Here is a 19,396-nt window from a genome sequence, read left to right as displayed (position 1 = left end):
CAGGAGCGTTGGTGACAGTGGAGGAGTGTCCAGAGGGATTTCTGTTTACCCTCGGGTCTGGTGTAGTAGCAGACGGTGGCATTCCCCAGCTGTCCCCTTTTCTCAGCCTGGGCTCAGCCTGGGCCCCGGGGCACGTGACCTGCCTTGTGTGCTCCAGGCCAGCTTCGGCCCTTGATGGCATGTTCTCCATGCTCCCAAGGAGGGATGTATTTTATAGACAAAAAAAGTCAGAAAGATGATTTCTCAAACCTGACTGTGTTTGCTTTTTTTATGAATAAGGTGCTAACGTAAGGGTTGCTGTGTTTGACACTGGGCTGAGTGAGAAGCATCCCCACTTCAAAAACGTGAAGGAGAGAACCAATTGGACCAACGAGCGAACGCTGGACGACGGTAGGTGGCAGCGGCGTGGTGAGACCCTGGGGGAGGCATTTTCTAGCCTCAGGCGGGCTTCGTGCTCCACTGCCGTCCCCCGTTTCCTCAGTGAAGTACTTTCTCCAGCGTTTAACCAGTCCATGTGCGATAGTTATCCAGACACACTCAGCTTGTCAATCTGCCTCTTGGCAGAAACTTTTCTAACTGTCTCAGGATGTGGGAGGTAGTGTTTGAGGGGAAAGAGAGGGGGGCCTGGTGGAGGAGAAGCCCCCTGTCGGGGAGAGAGCAGGAGTGGCTGACCCAGAAGTGGGTCAGGTACGGCGTGGCTCTGCGTGGGAGACAGTGCCGAGGAGTGGAGATTCTGCACCTAGGACTGCAGAGGGGGCCTGTTAAATTGGTGCTTTGAAGTGTTACGCGTTGGCACATGCTACCAGCAGTTGGATGACTTCTTTTCCTTGTTGGGCAACAGGGCTGGGCCACGGCACATTCGTGGCAGGTGTGATAGCCAGCATGAGGGAATGCCAAGGATTCGCTCCAGATGCTGAACTTCATATTTTCAGGGTCTTTACCAACAATCAGGTGGGTGTTGAGGGTCCCCGAAAATTAAAGAATTGATACTAAAATGCGAGAAATTAAAGCTCTAGAAAATACATGCTGGGTGAAATGCAGCTCATGCCAGTGCAAGCTGCAGCCGGCGTCCCACATGTGCCATGCTGTCCCCTGCTGTCCCCCGCTGTTCCTTCTGTGTGGCTCTGCCCTTCTCCCTACACCCTTGTCGGCCTCACTGGAACTCTGAAGACCTGCCTGGGGCAGCTGTGCATGGGGATTCTGTGACTGCCTGTTTCTTCCTCTCTCTTGGGCCTGGTCGAGGCTCCTGTGCCGCCACGTCTGGGCACATTCATTGTACTTTCTGCCTGAGAGAAGAATCGCATGGTTCTTCTCTTTGCCACCCGAACTGGACTGTGACGACCTTGCCCGTTGCCTGTGTGCCCAGCACCTGGCATCGTGCTGAATAATGTGGATGTATCAGCCTCTTCCTTTACTCTTCATTTTGAAACCATTTATAGAAAAGGGGGGAAGGTCCTGGTAGTTATGTTTAAAATATAATTAAAAATATAGGTGATACATAGTTTTTGTATTTATGTAAAAGGCAACACAGGGTGATTCTCCTGACCCTGTCCCCATCCTGCAGGCGTTTACTTGCTCCCCCGTCTCTCGTGAGAGTTGCTCAATCTCTTACACCCCCTCCTCCTAGAATTTCTTTGGCATAGACAAGCAAATATAAACACGTAGTCTTATTTTTTTAAGACTTTTAAAAACATGGTTTTTAATTATACACTCATCTTGTTTCCATTGTAAGTTTACTTCTGTATTTTATAGACACATTTAAATGGTGATACACAAAGTACTTTAGCTTCTTTCAGGAAACTAAGGAATAAAACAATTCTGTAAAATAATTTTTATTGATGCCATTTATTCTTCAGCCCATTTAGCAATAAAGATTATTAGAGAACTACATGGAACTATTTAGAAACGCTTGACTTACTATAAGTGTGTTAGGATAAATCATTTTATAAGAGGGGCAGTTGGAAGTTCGGGATTTTGTGTACTGTACAGTAAGGAGCTGTACCTGAGGCCCGGAGAGACCGGCGCCCCCAGAGCACGCTCTGTTGCTGAAGCCCCGCTGCCTCCAGCGGGTGGGGGTTTCTGGATGTACTAGTTTACATTTTTGGGTATCACTTGTCTTTGGGATTGATTTCTGAAATTTAAGTTAGTACCTCATGCTGCTAAGAGTTCAGACTCTGCCCGTAAAATGAAAAACTCACTTGTGGCGCTTTGAGACTTCCACTGAAACACCTGAAGGGCTGTGTTAACACTGACCAGGTGTCCTACACGTCCTGGTTCCTGGACGCCTTCAACTACGCCATCCTGAAGAAGATCGACGTGCTCAACCTCAGCATCGGCGGCCCCGACTTCATGGACCATCCCTTCGTGGACAAGGTTGGTAGCGTCACCGCACAGAAGGTCGCATTTGGTGACGGCTCCTTTTCACATGCCCGACTCTGAGGGCTTTCTCCCTCAAGGTGACTGCTTCCTAAGGACAGGTGGGAGGTGGCCTGAGCTTCAGTGACTTGCAGTGGAAGTAGCACATGGTGCCTTGGGGATTACTTCCCATGTAAACACACCACCTGTGTTTTCTGAACACGCCTGGAAAGCCGGCGTCTGCAGCGTGTGCTGCCTAGTCCTGCATGCTGGCTTTGATCATTTCTGAATGTGCTTTCAGTGGGGACCCTTTCATTTAGGACTGTTTTTCAAAGTTGTGGTTATTTTTTGGCAGTTCTCTGTTGATTGTTTAAAAGTGGTGTGCTTTCACAATTAAGTGCTTGCTGATTTTGTAGGTGTGGGAGCTAACAGCCAACAACGTGATCATGGTCTCTGCGATCGGTAACGACGGGCCTCTGTATGGGTATGTACCCGCAGTGGGGACGCACTCGGGAGCCTTTGTTCTCTGAAGTGACTGAAACATGCCGTCTGCTTCTGTGTCGGCCTGTTGCCGTTTGTGTCTGTCTTACACTGCGTGTGGGAATTTCCGACATGGGAACAAGGGGGCTGCACGGTGAACTCGGGTTCCTGCGTCACTTGCTTCAGCAGTTGGCAACTCAAGGCCAGTCTTGTTTCTGTTTAATTTCTTTTTTACTTTGCTTTAAATAGAAATTTGGAGGCCTAAAGTTTTTATTACACTTTTTTTCAAAGTCAGTCAGGAAGTCAATCGATTAGAAATAAATGAGCTCTGCAATATTTTTTGAGACCCAGTCTGTACCACGCACAGGCGTGAGGAGATAGGTAGATGAGGGGTCTACCTCTTCAGGAAAAATAAGGTGCAAACACAGTGAAACTAGCATGGGAGAAGGCACAGGAGACACCGATGGTGCTCTGGAGGTTGACAGAGGGAGGGGATGGGGGAAGTGGAGAGGACGGTGGCCCAGAAACCCTCCTTTGTGCTGTGCAGTGGTAGTGAGATGCGGAACGTGAGTCACTGACTCACAGGCAGTGGACTTTGGTTAGAGATCCCAGTTTTATTTCTACCTCCAGCTCCACTTCCCATTCTCTGCGTGATATGTATAAATCTCTTGTGCTGAGATGCGTTTGCAGTAGGATTTGTCACCCTCCTTTATTGGGTACCCAGGATGTGTCTAGTTCGGTGCAGCGACAAAGAGTTGGAGGTCACCAGGGTCTGCCCTCAGTGTGTCATAGCCCCGTAGAGGTTGACACGAATGTGTGTGTTCCCTCCCACATGCATGTGTGTCCATGGTGCACACAGCAAAGACGTGTGCTTGAGCCTGTGGAAAGACTCCCTGCGTCTCACAGCGAACATCCCTGGGGTGCGTGCTAGGGAGAGCAAGGGGCCTTCTTGACTGGCTGAGCTGATGCAGAGGGTTCAGGGCATAAGGTTAGGGTGCATATATGAAATAAATGCTTTTATAGGTCAAAAACCATACTTATTGGCAGTCACATTCCTAACCTAAGAATTCTTTAGTGAGGATTCTGTCTCCTTGTGAGGGGTCCCGGTACTGGGTTTTCCTGCATCGTCAGTAATGCATGTTTCGACCAACAGGTGGCATTTCAAACTATAGCTCTACTGTGAGAAACGCCAATTTCTAAATAATCTCATCAGGTTTTCTTGTTTTCTTTTTCAACCGTTTGCCACTTCTCCCATTTCTGATGTGTCCACCCCAGGCCAGCCCTCATCAGTTCAGGGTCACTAGGTTATCAGGTGGTTTCCTAGCCTGTCCTCCTGCCTTCAGTCTTTCCCACCCCAGCTCTTTCTGCATGGGCGACGCGGGGTTGTGGGGAACACGCAGGTGTGGAGCCAGACTAGTCCCGCCTGCCCCTTTCCGGCTGTGGGGCCCTTACTCTTCGAGCCTCAGACCCCTTGCCTGTCACAGGCAGGTGTGCGACCTGCCCCCGATGGGTTGGCTGTTTTGAGAAGGAAGTCAGACAGCGGAGGGAAAGCACTGTGAATACGGAGCCTCTGTAAGTGTTGGCTGTTTTGTTCTCCCTTTTTTTGTCTGCGTTTCTCTGTCAAAACACATGTTCTAGCAGTTTTCTTATTCCAGGTTCTGCCGTGGATTATTGCCAAATCAAGTGATTTTTTTCTTCTTGGTTTTCAGGGTCCTGAGTATTCCAGCCTGACGTTGGCAGACTTTTTCTATAAAAGGATCAGATAGTAAATACTTAGGATCTATGGGCCATGTGGTGTTGGCTCAGCTTTCTTTTTCCCTACTGTGCGTACATCTTCCTCAGGTGTGGTCTCCTCCTGGGTCTCCCTGTGGGGGACCACATTCATCCGAGCCTTCATCACCTGTCCCTGTCACCGACCTTCCCGGCTTGCCTTCTGCTCACACCTCAGGACTCCCAGCTCTTCCACATGCCATTCTGACTGGCCACACACTAGTTGCTCTTCTGAAATCCTGTGACTTCTCTGGGCAGTTACATTCAGTGGCTCCTAAACAAAGAGTTACTTGTTCCAGTGTATGAGAGGAGACCCTGGACAGGAGGGCCCTGTGTCAGATTCATCCTATCATCTCAGAGCTGCACAGAGGCTGGCATGTGCCAGCTGCTTTGTAGTGCTGGGAATGGCACGTAATCAGAATAGTACAGCTTGCGCACTGCTGCTTACTACTGGGGCCTTGGGTAGGGCTGGTTCAGTGACAGTAGTGTACCAATTGCTGAGGCACTCATTGCAGACACTGAGCTGACTAGTCTGGAAATAATGCTCATCTCCCCAGGTACCCCTTGCCGTGAGCTCTCTTTGGGTCCTGCATCCTTGACACTTAGACCAAATGGTGCAGCAGGTCTGTAGCTGCAGCTCCTTGCTTTCAGCACCAACCAGATGTCTTGATGCCTTCCCTTACATTTTCAGGGTTGAAAGCACACTGTTATAGGGACTGACAGGCACAGGGAGGGTGGGAAAGCGGTGGTTTTTTGTTAACTGCGATGGGAGGTTTTGTTAGTGACTTCTATTCTAAGCTCTGCTCCTTGATTTCATAGAAATTCATAAACTTTTAGCATCAGCCAGTAAAATATTACTTGTTAGTGCCTCTGAACAACCACCTGGTAGCATGTCAGTGGCCAGTGGGCCAAGAAGGAAGTGTCACGGTTGACTCACCGTGGTTTAAAACAGTTGGTTAAAAGTGCATGCTCTAGAATCTGGCTACCAATATTGGTTAAGCCACTTGGAATCAGTTTTGGTTATTGAATTGCCAAAGTTGTTCTTTTTTTTTTTTTTTTTTTTTTTTGGTAGTAAGCTGTTTGTAATAGATAAAGAGCTCAGAAATGCAGTTTCGTAACTGGTTGTTTTAGACTTTAAAATAGTTTAGCTGCATTTAAATTTATATCTTGATTTTATAGTTTAAACATTTTTGTCATTTTAGAGTTCACCATAATTTCCTTGCAGATCTAGTACACATGAGGTATTGAGGAGAATTTTGTGTTTTTTTCTTTCCGTCTTCTCTTTGAGGAGCTCAGGATGACAGAGTAATGACAGTCGTTGCCACGGTCCCATGCGGAAGGTGGGGCACCTTGCACCGAATGGCTGGGAACTAACTCCTGACCGTGGCAGCTGCAAACATGAGATTGTAGTTCCTTTAATTCAGGGGGGTCAAGATGAATACACTTGGAGCAATTTGAAAGTGATGCGAGAATGTATCAGGTGGTCAGTTGTCATAGTGTTAAATCTTGTGAAGTTAAGGAAGGGGGATTCCTTCGGGCCTGGAGGTAGTGAGGGAAAAGGTAAGTCTTGGGCTGAAGCATGATAAGCAGATGGGGAGGGAAGGTATGAATGGGTGGGTGTTCAGGTGTGAGGAAACGATCGGAGCCAGTGGGAGGGTGGCAGTGAGCACAGCCCCACAGGACAGGTGGAAGTACTGCAGTCCGTCTCAGCCGCACGTCTTGCACAGAAGAACCTAATATGGTCTTAGATTTTGGGGGAGGAGCTGCCCTTATTTGAAATATTCATTTAAAATTACTTCTTTCTTGTTTTTGTGCCTCAATTTAGCACTCTGAATAACCCTGCTGATCAAATGGATGTGATTGGAGTAGGCGGCATTGACTTTGAGGATAACATCGCCCGCTTCTCTTCGAGGGGAATGACTACCTGGGTAGGCTTTTTTCATTGGTTGAATGTGCCTAAAGGAACCTTTTGTCTCAGCACCCTTGGGTGTTATCTATAAGTGCACAGATGGAAAAGCAGCTTGTGAGCCCAGCCTGCACAGGCAGGTTGGCACAGCCAGGCCCGTGGGTACTTGCCCAGCCACGAGGACATGAGGTCTGGCCCCTTTGACATCTACCACTTCACTGTGGTGTGTCAGGGAGGGGCTGGTTCTGAGTGGTGTTTCCTGGTTCCACTTCTTTTCATTTCTAGGTCAGCTGGATTCATGCCCAGTTGTCCTAACTAGTAGGAAGGTGGACAGTCCTCGGTGCTCCTAGGTGAGATGATATTTTTGGCCTTACAAAGCAAAAGAAGCTAGTGAGAAGAATTTAATATCAACTCTGATGACACAGAAATAATTGTATTTAGCTGGACATAATGGAAGTAACTCTGGCAAGTTAATTAATACAGTTATTCCGGGTTTAACTTTGTAGCTGATTCACCCTCCTCTGCCCACCAGAACAGAGGTGGAGTGCGAGTTAGACGCTCCCTCAGGCAACAGTGGGCACTCTTGTCTGCCCTTGCAGTCGTCAGGGTCAGACCACCTGCGGGATGCTCTGAGTCAAGGGTGCCAAGCTTTCAGGTCTTGGGAAATCCTAGAAAAAAGAGTCACAGCCTCCTGAGAACATTGTGGCCTTGTCCACACGGCTTCACTTTATGGGACGGCCTTCTCCCTCTACAGTGTTGCCTCTCTGGGCACCGTTTTCAGTCGGCCCCACAGTGGGTCCACGCTGGAGCGCTCAGATGCCTTCTTTTTGATGGTGTTCGATAGTCGTCTCAGTCTGGGGGACCGCACCCTGAGAAAGTCGGTCCAGGGATGTGTTTCCTCCCGGTTCACCTGTGCTCCTGCAGCACTTTCTTTGTGCTGCGGAGTACTTGGAAGAGGCCCCACCAGTTGATGTTTCTCTGGCTCCCTTGTAAACACTTTCACAGAATCATAATGCATTTTTAGTCCCTTGGCCTTTATCAAGGCCTTGTTTCTTAATGGTGTTTTGATAAATGTTTGAATTATCTACAGAGCTGTAATTGAAGATAATCTTTATGTAGTGTCCCACATATGGATGCAAAGTCCATTTTTGATTGATTGCCGTGAAAGGTTTTTTCACTTCATTTGGGGTACTTCTTTCTGCAGAACATAAGATCCTGTTGAAATTGTCATTTTGGCTCAGTTTCCAGGAAATTTCAGAGTATTCAGTTAAAATCTTGTTATTCATACAGTTACATTTATCATTCTGAATGATTTTTATTTTCCCTTTTGGTGGCAGATTAAAATCTTCAGTAATATATATTATGTACTTTATTTCCTTATAAAGAAAATGTTCCTTTTCCTTATTTTTAATATTAATTTTGTTTTTTTCTGAGATATTTCTAATTTTTAAGTTATCTAGAGATAAACTAGTTTCTTATTTCTAGTGTTGCATGATAAAATTTAAAATACTCACTTTTTAATTGCTTTATAGCATTACTATTGCACTGGTTATTATAAAACACTCTGAAAAAGACTTATATTTTCTATATTATCATTTAAGTTTGTTTTCTGTATTGCTATGAATTTCAGACTAAAGCCAGTACCTTACAAAGTATATTTAAATAGCCCACACTTCTGTTCTGGTTTTATTCGCTGCTGACCACATGCAGGTGTGTGCCAGTGTGTGCGCTGTGGTGCAAACTGACCTGCTTTTACTTACAGGAGCTACCAGGAGGCTATGGCCGAGTGAAACCTGACATTGTCACCTATGGTGCTGGAGTGAGGGGCTCCGGTATGAAAGGAGGATGCAGGGCCCTCTCGGGGACCAGTGTGGCTTCTCCGGTGGTCGCCGGCGCTGTCACCTTGCTAGTAAGGTGAGTGTTGCCCAGCAGAGAGAAGGTGGTGCTAGCAGACTGAGAGCTGAGTCTTGCTTGTCACCAGCTTAGAGTTCAAGAGCATTTCATGTGACCTTGCCCTATCTGTTTCTGTGTCACCACTAAAGAGGTCAGAGTGCATTTTGGATAGAGGATTCTTGTCAGAGTTAGAGGGTGTGCATGGGAACACACTGTAAAGTCAGACCAGTAAAGCAACGTATAAGGACAGAATACCTGTTACGGTCTTTTTAAAAGATTTTTTAGAGGAATTTTAGGTTCACAGCAAAATTGAGAGGACAGTACAGAGATCCCCATGTCCCTCTGTCCCTGTTTGTTTGCTTGTATCCCATTTCTGTGCCACAGCTGTGTTTGTGGTGCCCAAACAAGTGTGTCTGTCAGGCAGGGATCGGACAGTAAGCCGTTCCCTGCCACGTTCTCCACTTCCTTGGGAATGCACCTTTTAATGTTCTCTGTTAGGCGCTGTCAGAGCAGACAGCGGAACTGACGGTCACCACTGCTTTAGGAGGGACAAGTTTCTCTCTGTAATTTGCTTACTCTCTTTGTCTTGTTGAATCCCATCTGTGGTTCGAATGGAGCTTAGTGATCGATCCTTAATTTTGCAGTTAACGAAACCAGAAGTTCTCAGAGGTAGTCCGCTGGAACCGACGCGCACAAGCTCTTAGGCCATGGTGCCTCTCTCTGAGATTATAAAAGGTGTTTTAGCGGCCAGCACTTACTGTGTATTTTGTATTTTAGACCGTGAGGCTTTAGCTGAGCTTTTGTGTTGTGATAACACAAAACTCTACATTTTTTAAAGCTATCCTTTATGTTAACTTTAAAATTAAATTAGAACAGGCAAATGATAGTGAATGTTTTTATATTTAAATTTCTCTTTAAAAGCAAGTAAATTTATGTTGATTTTAGCTCCTAATGCCAGAGATGTTTTTATTAGTAATCCTCCATAAAGGTAGATGTTTACCTCTTTTCCTCCTTTCTCACTCTTTCTTTGTAGTTGGGAGCCAAATTCTTGAAATTGTTGACGTTGGCCAGAGTAGTCTTTGAAGAATAAATGTGCCTGGTGGAAACATTGTCCCTCTGTTCCAGCTGGTTTTCTCACTGTTACGTGCAGTGAGAGAAGCGGGAAGGGAATGCAGACTGTGGAGTTACCTGGCTCACTTGGGCTTCTGTCCTAGTGCCCTTGTTTTCACTCTTGTTGATTGTAAACAAAAAATACAGATGTACGTCTCTCACGTGCTGTGGTTTTTAGCAGGGGTGTGGTTTCAGACTCCGCTCTTAAGTCTGTCAAATCTCCCTCCTGTCAGATGAGTGGGGGGATGAGGAGAGTGAGCTTTCCATTTCCAGTGGCATCTCCAAGCGCAGACATTTTCAGTGTCAGGGAAACCTTTCACTTCCCCCATCTCCCTGCAGCAGATGAAAATGCCACTGTGGTAGTTCCGAAGTATTTTTATGGCCTGACAAATAGCTCCGAACTGGTGCCAAGCAACGAAAAACTGCTTCCTTAGCTTCCAGCTCCATGAAGAACTAGAACCTGACCTTTGGTCTTGCTTTATTGGCAGGAAGAGGGGAAGATAGTTGACCTATAGTTGAGCTTTTAGCGATTCTTTATTTTCATTGAGAATTTTATGTCCTTTTCTCCTTATGTCAGATTTCCCATCCAGACCTGTTTAAAAAAACAAAACAACCTGCATACACTCCAAACCAATAATTGGCATTACAGAAAAAGATTTAGGGACTTAGCAGAGTTTTTTTTGCTTACTGGATTTTCTTCTCTGTATTTAGAGCTTAAAATTTACTTGTATTTATAATACATAGACACACAAAAACGAATTTTTAATGCTAGCATTCTTAAGAAGTTGATACTGCCTAGGCGTCCCTGAGTTCCTAGCCAATTAGAGCTGAGTGTTCCAGTCTGTCCTGATGTGTCCTGGTGGTGAAACTCAAGGGGGCCTCAGTTCTCACGGTTCCGTTAGGCTGCATCCACCAGATGACTCCACAGAGGCCTCCGAAACAAAAAGGCAGGCTTTCGCTGTGGAGACGGGGCCTTCCCCCAGTGCTGTGCCTCTTGCCTGTCTTGCATCAGCTTCCCTTTCCAGAACCCATCTGTTTTCCTTTGCTTTTCCCAGCTAGGTCGTGTCCCAGTCCGTCGTCTCCTTCCTGGCTTCCTCTGAGGAGCCAATACCTCTTACCCTTTCTTGCCGCCTACAACCTGTAAGGTTGATTTAGTTGGAAAAATATGTTTTTCTGACCCATTTAGTATAAATAAGCACTCGTCTGTGAGTCACTGTTCTCACAAGCCACGAGGGAGGCTAATAACTGGTCACTCCAGAAGGTGGTACAGAAATGAGACACGTTCATTTTTATCTTGGCACGGGCCCTACCAAAGAAGCTTTCATTGCAGATAGAACAAGATTGGAGGTCACATTTGCACATTTGTAGGTTAGGAATAATCCGATTTTCATTCTTTTACAAGAAAATGAGCAAATACATGGTTTTTCCCCCAGCACCGTCCAGAAACGTGAACTGGTGAATCCGGCCAGTATGAAGCAGGCTCTGATTGCGTCAGCCCGGAGGCTTCCTGGTGTCAATATGTTTGAGCAAGGCCACGGCAAGCTGGACCTGCTCAGAGCCTATCAGATCCTCAACAGCTACAAACCTCAGGCAAGGTGAGTACGTTTTCCTTTTGAACAGGCCTCTGCCTTTGCTGCGTTCTGTGGGCGTTTTCCCTCTGCCCAGAATATTAGCCTCCAAACGGGAACCAGTCGCTGGTCACACTACTCTCAGGGTCCCTGTGGAGAGCTTCACTCTGCCGCTTCGGCTGCCAGAACTTGAACTGCTCTCTCCTCCCTGATGTCCTGTTATTTTTAATATGAATGGTTTGAAATGATTTCCTGTTAAAACTTTCTTTTGAAATAATCTTGTGTTTACAGGAATTTGCAAAAATGGTATAAAGCGTTTTCATATACCCTTTACTGAGCTTCCTGTAATGCCAACATCTTAAATGACCACAACTTAACTATTAAAACTAACAAGCGAACATTGATACTGTAATAAACTCGCAGGCTTTAGTCATAGCTCAACAGTTTTCCCCTCATGTTCTCTGCTGAGTCCAGGATCCAGGCCCCACGTTGCATTTAGTTGTCATGTCTTCTTGGTGTCCTAAGCCTTTGACAGTTCACCTGTCTTGTCATTTACGACTGACTCCTTTGGGAGTGCGGGTTACTTATTTTGTAGACACTGTCTTGCCATGGGTTTATCCGATGCTTTTTTATAAAATATATTGTATTGATTATGCTATTACAGTTGTTCCAGTTTCTCCCCTTCACTCCCCTCCACCCACCTTCCCACCCACATTCCCCCCCCCTTTAGTTCATGTCCATGTGTCATACATATAAGTTCTTTGGCTTCTACTTTCCCCATACTGTTATTGCTTTCCCCCTGTGTATTTTCTACCTACCATCTATGCTACTTACTCTCTGTACCTTTTCTCCGTCTCTCCTCCTCCCACTGCCCCATTGATAACCTTCCATGTGATCTCCATTTCTGTGGTTCTGTTCCTGTTGTAGTAGTTTGCTTAGTTTGTTTTTGTTTTAGGTGTGGTAGTTGATAATTGTGTTTGCTGCCATTTTACTGTACATATTTTTTATGTACAGTAAAGGGATTTCTTAGATAAATCCCTTTAACATTTCATATAATAAGGGCTTCATGATGATGAACTCCTTTAACTTGACCTCATCTGAGAAGCACTTTATCTGCCCTTCCATTCTAAATGAGAGCTTTGCTGGATAGAGCAATCTTGGATGTAGGTCCTTGCCTTTCTTGACTTGGAATACCTCTTTCCAGCCCGTTCTTGCCTGTAAGGTCTCTTTTGAGAAATCAGCTGACAGTCTGATAGGAACTCCTTTGTAGGCAACTGCCTCCTTAGCTCTTGCTGCTTCTAGGGTTCTCTCCTTTGATGCTTTTTTAAAAAAGAGTTTGTTTATTTTATTTTTAGACAGTTGGGAAGGGAGGGAGAAAGAGAGGAAGAAAAACATCAATGTGTGGTTGCCTCTCACGAGCCCCCTACTGGGAACCTGGCCCACAACCCAGGCATGTGCCCTGACTGGGAATCAAACTGGTGACCCTTTGGTTCACAGGCTGGTGCTCAATCCACTGAGCCATATCAGCCAGAGCTGATGCTTTTTTATGATCAGTTTGAGGTTATGTGTTTTTGGTAAGAAATTTTTTTAAATTTTTAATTTTGAATATTTTAGATTTACAGCAGTTTCAGAAGTAGTGCATGAGGATCCATTGTCTTTCACCCAGCTCTCCCTAATGTTAACATCTTACATAATCATACAGAGGTGGGCAGAAAGTAAGTTCATAGTTGTACCTGAAACACAGAGTTTGTTCTTGTATTATTACTGTATTTTGCCATGTATAATGTGCACCTTATGCCCAAATTTTTGAGGGAAAAATAAGGATGCACATTATATGTGGGTAGTACTAATTCTGTATATGTATGTTTTTTTTGTAAGATTTTATTTACTTATTTTAGAGAGATGGGGAAGGAAGGGAGAAAGAGGGAGAGAAACATCAATGTATGGTTGCCTCTAGCACACCCCATACTGGGGATATGGCCTGCAACCCAGGCATGTGCCCTGACTGGGAATCAAACCAGCGAAGCTTTGGTTTACAGGCCTGCACTCAATCCACTGAACTACACCAGCTAGGGCCTGTATCTATATGTGTTCTTAATTTTTTTATTTATGCTTATGCATTAAAAGTGTAACTCTAGAAAGCATTAATGATATCCATATGCAAAGTAATATCCTGGAATACAGTAATCAGTTTTGTTTCTAAATATAAATAATTGAATTAAAAATCGAAAGACTTTTTTTCCCCGAAAGTTTGGGCCAAAATCATGGGTGCGAGTTATACACGGTGAATAAGTTATTTATTTATTGCATTTTCTATACAAACAACTGTAAACCTACTATTGCCCCACCCTGTAGTATAAACCTCAAAGTCTGGAAATCACTCAATACATTACCATTGATTAACCTGTAGGATGTATTCAGTTTTCACCCATTATTCCACTACTGTCCTTTTCCTGGCCCAGGATCCAGTCTGGCATCTCACATTGTCTTTAGTTGTCAGGTCTCCTTGGTCTCCTCCAATCGAGGACACTTCCTTAGCGTTCTTCCTCTCATTACTGGCAGAGTTCATTTGCATCATTTAATTTAGGTGATGTGTCAGTCCAGGCCCTCCAGGAAGCAGACCCTGAGATGGGGTTAGCTGCCCAAGAGAGCTGTTTGGGGAGAGGGGCCTGTGAAAGATAAGGGAAGGAGGCAGGAAGAGGCAAGAGAGTCTCGGGACTGCCATGCTGACCCAGTGCCTGCAAAAAGAGGTGGGAGGAAGGAGGGTTACAAAGGAAGGCACACAGCCTGCAGCACAGGTCTGAAAATGTGCCTGCTGATGGGGGAATCCTTGCACCAAGGTCACCTGTTAGAGGACCCTCTGTCCCACAGGGACTGGCCTGCCCTAGTACCCCTGTGTGTTCCGTCATTGGATAGGAGCAGCCCTGGGAGATGTGAGGGGAAGCAGGCCTTGGCACAGAGCTGGTGGAGGGTCTGGAGGGGCAGCAGCAGGAGGTGTCCATAGCTGTGCTCAGCTGCATGGCCCCTGGAGCCTGCCTTAGGTGGCATCTGCCAGGTTTCTCCCCTGCAGTTACCGTTTGTCCCTTTGTGAGTTACTAAGTGTCACTCATGGGGGTTCACTTTCAGAAGATCTTGTTGCTTAACATTTTCACTCACTAATTTTAACACCCATTGATTGTCCTTGCCTGCAGTGATTAGTACTGCAGAGGTCGCCCCATGGTGACTTTATATTTCTCTCACTCATTAAGTCAAATTCTACTGTAAGGAAGAGCTGTCTCTTCTCTTCCATTTACTTATTCAGTTATTTATTCAGCATGGAAACACAGATATTTATTTGACTCTGTGGGTTACATTCCAATAATATCATTGTTTATTTTGTTGCTCAAATTGTCCCTGATTTGGCCAATGTGAGCTCCTTCTAGTTGGCTCCTGTCTTTTCAGATGTCTCCATCATTTTTTGAGTGCTTTTTCTCACTGCTTGGCAGCACACCATGTTCATGTTCAGCCTTGGTCTCAGTGCTTTCTCCGAGCAGCCTGGGCCCTTTCGTTGGAGAGCAGTGTTGAGACACCAGCACCTGGGCACCTGCTGTGCTCCTTGCCGCTGCGCTCAGCAGGAAACCTGGCCGTCGTCATCCACAATTCGTTTACGTATCTGCTCTGTCCTGGTATATGCATGTTGAGTAGTTTTTGAAAAACAAATTTACTAACTTGAGTACAGTATTTATGTTGAGTTCTTTTTATCTTCAGCTTTACAGAATATAGTCACACTGTTTTCCAAAGTTAGGTTAATTCTTTTTGTCTGCACCCTATCAGTGTGGTTTTGCTAGTCAGTTTTAATACAGTTGAATTCATCTGTCAATGTTCGTATCTCTTTTTGGATCCCCCCCCCCCTTCTGGTTGATTTTAACTAGTTATGTATCGGGTGTGTGAAGTATTACCATGGCTCTAAGGTCAGAACTGCACACAAATGTGACCTCATCTGTCTGTCCCTGTTCCCACTCCCCCATTCTCTCCGCACTGTCCCCCTCACCCCTGTGGGTAACAATCTCAGTTGTTGGTTTATCTTTCTTGTATTTCTTTTTGCACAAGTGAACAGATACATGTATACTGGGTAGGCAAATGTAGGTTTACAGTTGTTGGTATAGAAAAATAATACAATAATTAGTAATAATAAAAGAACAAACCCTGTTTTGCATACTTACAACTGTAAACCTACTTGCCCACCCTATACTTTTTATGTGCCCTTTCTTAAAGGATAGCATTACTACAAATATTCTTTGCACTTTGCTTTTCTCATTTAACAGTATCCTGAAAATCACTCTGCATTGATTCATAGAGATCTTCCTTCTTTTTACAGCTGCATAGTGTGGTTGTACCATAGTTTATTCATCCATTTATTTATATTTGGGCATTTAAATTGTTTCCAGCATTTTGCAGTTATGAACTATTGCTTAGAATAACCTTGTGTCTAGCATTTTAGTTTTGTTGAAGCTGTGTCTGCAGAGAAAATTCTTAGAAGTGGGATTGCTGGGTGAAGGAGCTCTGTGATGTTTCACTCCATTCCCCCCAGAAGGATTGTGTCTGTTTTATATTCCACAGCGATTCGTGAGTGTCTGTTTTCCCAGAGCCTCATCGGCAGAAAGTTCCATCGTGCTCGTTACTTTCTGCCAACCCAATTGGTGAGAAATGGTCTCTCGATACTATTGTAATTCGCATTTCTCTAGTTAGGAGTGAGCTTGAATGCTTTTGTCTGTAGCTGACGGCCATATTTATATAACTTTCTTGCTAAGTGTCTCTCCATTTGTTTTCCCTATTTTCTCTGGGGTTTGTGGTCCCTTGGTTTGTTAAGGGTTTTTCATACATTAAGGTTAGTGACCATTTATTGGTGATATATATTTGTAGATGTTTTTCCCAGTTTGTCAGTTGTCTTCTGATTTTGTATGAAGTGTTTTGCCATGCAGTTTTTTTTAATAGCCAATGTTATTAGTCTGTTGTTGCTGTTGTTCCTGGGTTTTGAGTCACAGAAAGCTTTTTTCTGCACTGAGATGAAAGAGAAATTCACCCACGCTTTCTTCTAATACTTGTTTGCTTTCTTTTTATTTTCTTGAGACTCCATGATCCATTTGGAGTTCATTCTTGTGTGTGGTGTGAGGTATGAATGTAACTTTATCTTTTGCCAAGTGATCACCCATTTGTCACAGCTGGATTATTAAAAAGTCCATCTTTGCCCCAGTGATTTGAGACTCCTTGAGTCTGAGGCATTCCGTGGGGCTGGTCGTGTCCAACATTCTCTGCAAGCCGCAGCCACCAAAGTTCCCGACTCGCGGAAGGAAGGAGGTGTTTCTCACCATCTCATTGTTTGTACTGGACAGTCCAGGCACGCTGGCCTGCAGGGGGCCTTTCAAAGCCAAGTTCCCAGATGCCTGCTGAGAGCAGCCCTGCGGGCAGGCCCTTCTAAGGCTCAGATCCAGTGTTACTCTCCCTACACAGTCACGCCACTTCTGTGTTGTTTTCCAGCGTGCTGAACGCTTAACACTGTGTTCTTTGTTTCAGTTTGAGCCCCAGCTACATAGACCTGACGGAGTGTCCCTACATGTGGCCCTACTGCTCCCAGCCCATTTACTACGGAGGAATGCCGACCATCGTCAACGTCACGATCCTCAACGGCATGGGCGTCACAGGAAGAATCGTAGACAAGGTGATGCTGCTCTCTGGCTTTCCGTGAACTTAGTCCTGGCCCAGACCTTGGTGCCTTAGCATTTTCTCCTGAAATTGAAAGAGAAAAGGCTCTCTCCTCCTGTCTGGGGCGCCAGGCTAGCAGAAGCAGTGATCTGTGTTTCCCTAAGTCTCTTACACGGAAGTCAGGGGTAAGTTAGTGAAGCCCATTTGCTGTTGTTTTACTTTGGCATCTTGAGTTTGACTTCTGAATCAACTAATTACATTTGATCTTTTATCTTTATTTCCCACCTATAATTAAAGGCCCATTTGTAGTTATTTTATTCTTTACTGAGTAATGGGCCTTAAGGTCTATGAGGTATGGTCTTTTCTGAATTTTATTTTTATATATTTTATATACTTACTGCATAAGCATTATCACAGCAGTAAAGGCTAGGGAAGAGAACAGATAAATTACTTCCAGCTCTGGCACACTGACATAGCCATTACTTTTTAAATTTGCATATCAGCTGGTTTATTTTATTTTTCAAGTACCATTTACATTCACTATTATTTTGTATTAGTTTCCAGTGCAAAGCACAGTGGTCATAGCCACTGTTTTTTAAATATTCTTTTGTAACCCTTACCTGAAATATGTATTTTTTGTTATGATTATGCAAAATAGGCAAAAATTTAGTCTTTCCTTCTTTTTAGTTTTCATTGTGTTGGAAACGTTTAAAAACGTATACAGACACCAATACTTTTTAATGGTTGTTTAATATTACATAGAACTGTCAAATCAAAATTCACATACTATTTCCCTTTGTATGAAGTAAAAAACAGGTGGTTTTCAAATGTAAACATTTCACTGAAGATCTTTGCACATGTGGTTTCCTTTTCTTCTGAACTGTTTCCCTAACATAACCCCCCGGGCTGGAATCCTGAATCCAGAGGCTGCGGACGTCACTGGTGCTCCTGGTGCGCCCTGCCCACCACTCTCTCCAAGAGAAGAGTCCGCCATCCCCGACCACTGCCGGTGGTCGCACAGGCGCGGTCTCCGCCAGGCCTGCACTGGGCGGTACAATTTTTTATTTTTTCAAACCACGAGGTTTTTAAAAAATGAAATAAATTTCACATACCATAATTTACCCTTTTAAGTTGTGTAGTTCGGTAGTTTTTAAGTGTATTCACAAGCAGCGATACAGCCATCACTAGTGTACAATTCTGGAACATCTTTATCATTCCAGAAAAGAAACACCCATTTACAGTCACTGGGCATTCTCCTTCCCGCCCCAGCCCCCGGCCACCATGGACACATGTCCTCTCTCTGGGTTTGCCTACACGGGACCCCGCATACATGGCCTTTTGTGACTGGTCTCTCTCACCGCCCACGATGTCCTTAAGGTTCGCTGTGTCGTAGTGTGTGTCAGGGCTTCCTTCCTGTTCATGGCCGAGGCATACTCCGTGGTAGGGTGGATCTCATTTTGTTTAGTGGGCACTGGGTTTGTTTCTAGGCAATTCATCTTTTAACTTTAAATTTAGAGGGGTAAAGTGGGTGCCTTGTCTGTTGTGCATTTCAGTTATTTGTGAGGTGACTGTCCCCTGGTTTGTTTGCTGGTTGTATTTTCTCTCGTGTGAATTACGTTGTATTGCCTTGGCCTCTTTTTTGATACTGGAATTCAGGTTTTCCCAATCCATCTGAGCAAGAGCTTCCTATCATAGAGACATTTGCCATTGTTGTGTTTTATGCAAAAAATTCCCACAGATCATTGTTTAATTCTGAGTGGTGGTTTTATTTTGGGGTAGAAGTTCTGTCAAGTTTCACATTTTCATGTAGTTGAATTTTGACCTTCGGTGATTCATTTCAAAAATTAGAAACTTTTTCTCCACAGATGTAATAAAAAAATCTCAATTTCATTTTCTACTGACTTTATGTTCATTAAATATGTAATTAAATATGTAATTTTTTTATCTGTGAAAATTAACTTTTTTATCAATTGCTAACCAGTGACCTCAAGACCATTTATTAAAAATCCCTCTCCTTCTCATTTGTGATACTATATCCAACAAATGTTTTTCTCCTTTTTCGGAACTTTTTTAAATATGCTGACTCACTTGGGTAATATATCGTTGCTGTCTGGCTTGTAAGGGACATTAGTAATTTAGGTTAGTTTAAAATACTGGTTATTGAAATGCTGAAAATTTGGAACAAGAGCTAATTTAATGTTTCTTCCAGACGCTCTCCTCTCACGCTTTCCTCTTTCCTCCCACATGGGAGCGGCTGAAAGGGCCGAGCCAGCCCTTCCTCTGGGCGTCCCGTAAACCCCCACCTGCCCCATCACTGGCTTCAGACTTTGGGGGCAGTTTGCATCCACGTCATTTTATTATTTGAGTCCTTTCTGTTAATATGATTCTTTAAGCGTACAACTAAGTGGGATCTTAACCTTGAACCTGAGAGTTTCCATTTGTTGAAGTTCTCTATCAGGTGAAAGTTGTGTGTCAAACTGTGTGTTCCTTGTTTTTTTTAAGCTTTGGGGGGAAAATTCTCCTTAAAATTGGAGGCTCTCAGAAATAGTGGATTCTAGACGTTTCTAGTGGATGATGTGTTAGACACTCCATAGGCTACATAGGTTATAGGGTGCTTGGTATCTGTGTATAA

At 44.5% G+C, this 19,396-nt stretch overlaps 1 protein-coding gene across 3 annotated transcripts in view; it reads left to right on the top strand.

The window, feature by feature from the left end:
• MBTPS1 (membrane bound transcription factor peptidase, site 1) overlaps positions 1 to 19,396 on the top strand; it is a 53,241-nt gene that overhangs the window by 16,828 nt on the left and 17,017 nt on the right. For all 3 annotated transcript variants that reach the window (XM_028534744.2, XM_028534745.2, XM_036012270.1), the window contains 8 exons: positions 280 to 390; positions 842 to 951; positions 2,257 to 2,373; positions 2,772 to 2,839; positions 6,431 to 6,533; positions 8,274 to 8,425; positions 10,948 to 11,109; positions 16,636 to 16,780. In XM_028534744.2, coding sequence (XP_028390545.1) covers positions 280 to 390; positions 842 to 951; positions 2,257 to 2,373; positions 2,772 to 2,839; positions 6,431 to 6,533; positions 8,274 to 8,425; positions 10,948 to 11,109; positions 16,636 to 16,780 — 968 coding nt within the window. The remainder of the gene's footprint in view (positions 1 to 279; positions 391 to 841; positions 952 to 2,256; positions 2,374 to 2,771; positions 2,840 to 6,430; positions 6,534 to 8,273; positions 8,426 to 10,947; positions 11,110 to 16,635; positions 16,781 to 19,396) is intronic.

This window comes from Phyllostomus discolor, chromosome 12 (assembly GCF_004126475.2).
Source record: "Phyllostomus discolor isolate MPI-MPIP mPhyDis1 chromosome 12, mPhyDis1.pri.v3, whole genome shotgun sequence".
Taxonomy (NCBI): Eukaryota; Metazoa; Chordata; class Mammalia; order Chiroptera; family Phyllostomidae; genus Phyllostomus; species Phyllostomus discolor.
The sequence above is the reverse complement of the archived record's forward strand: the minus strand, read 5'-3'. Positions and strand labels throughout refer to the sequence as shown.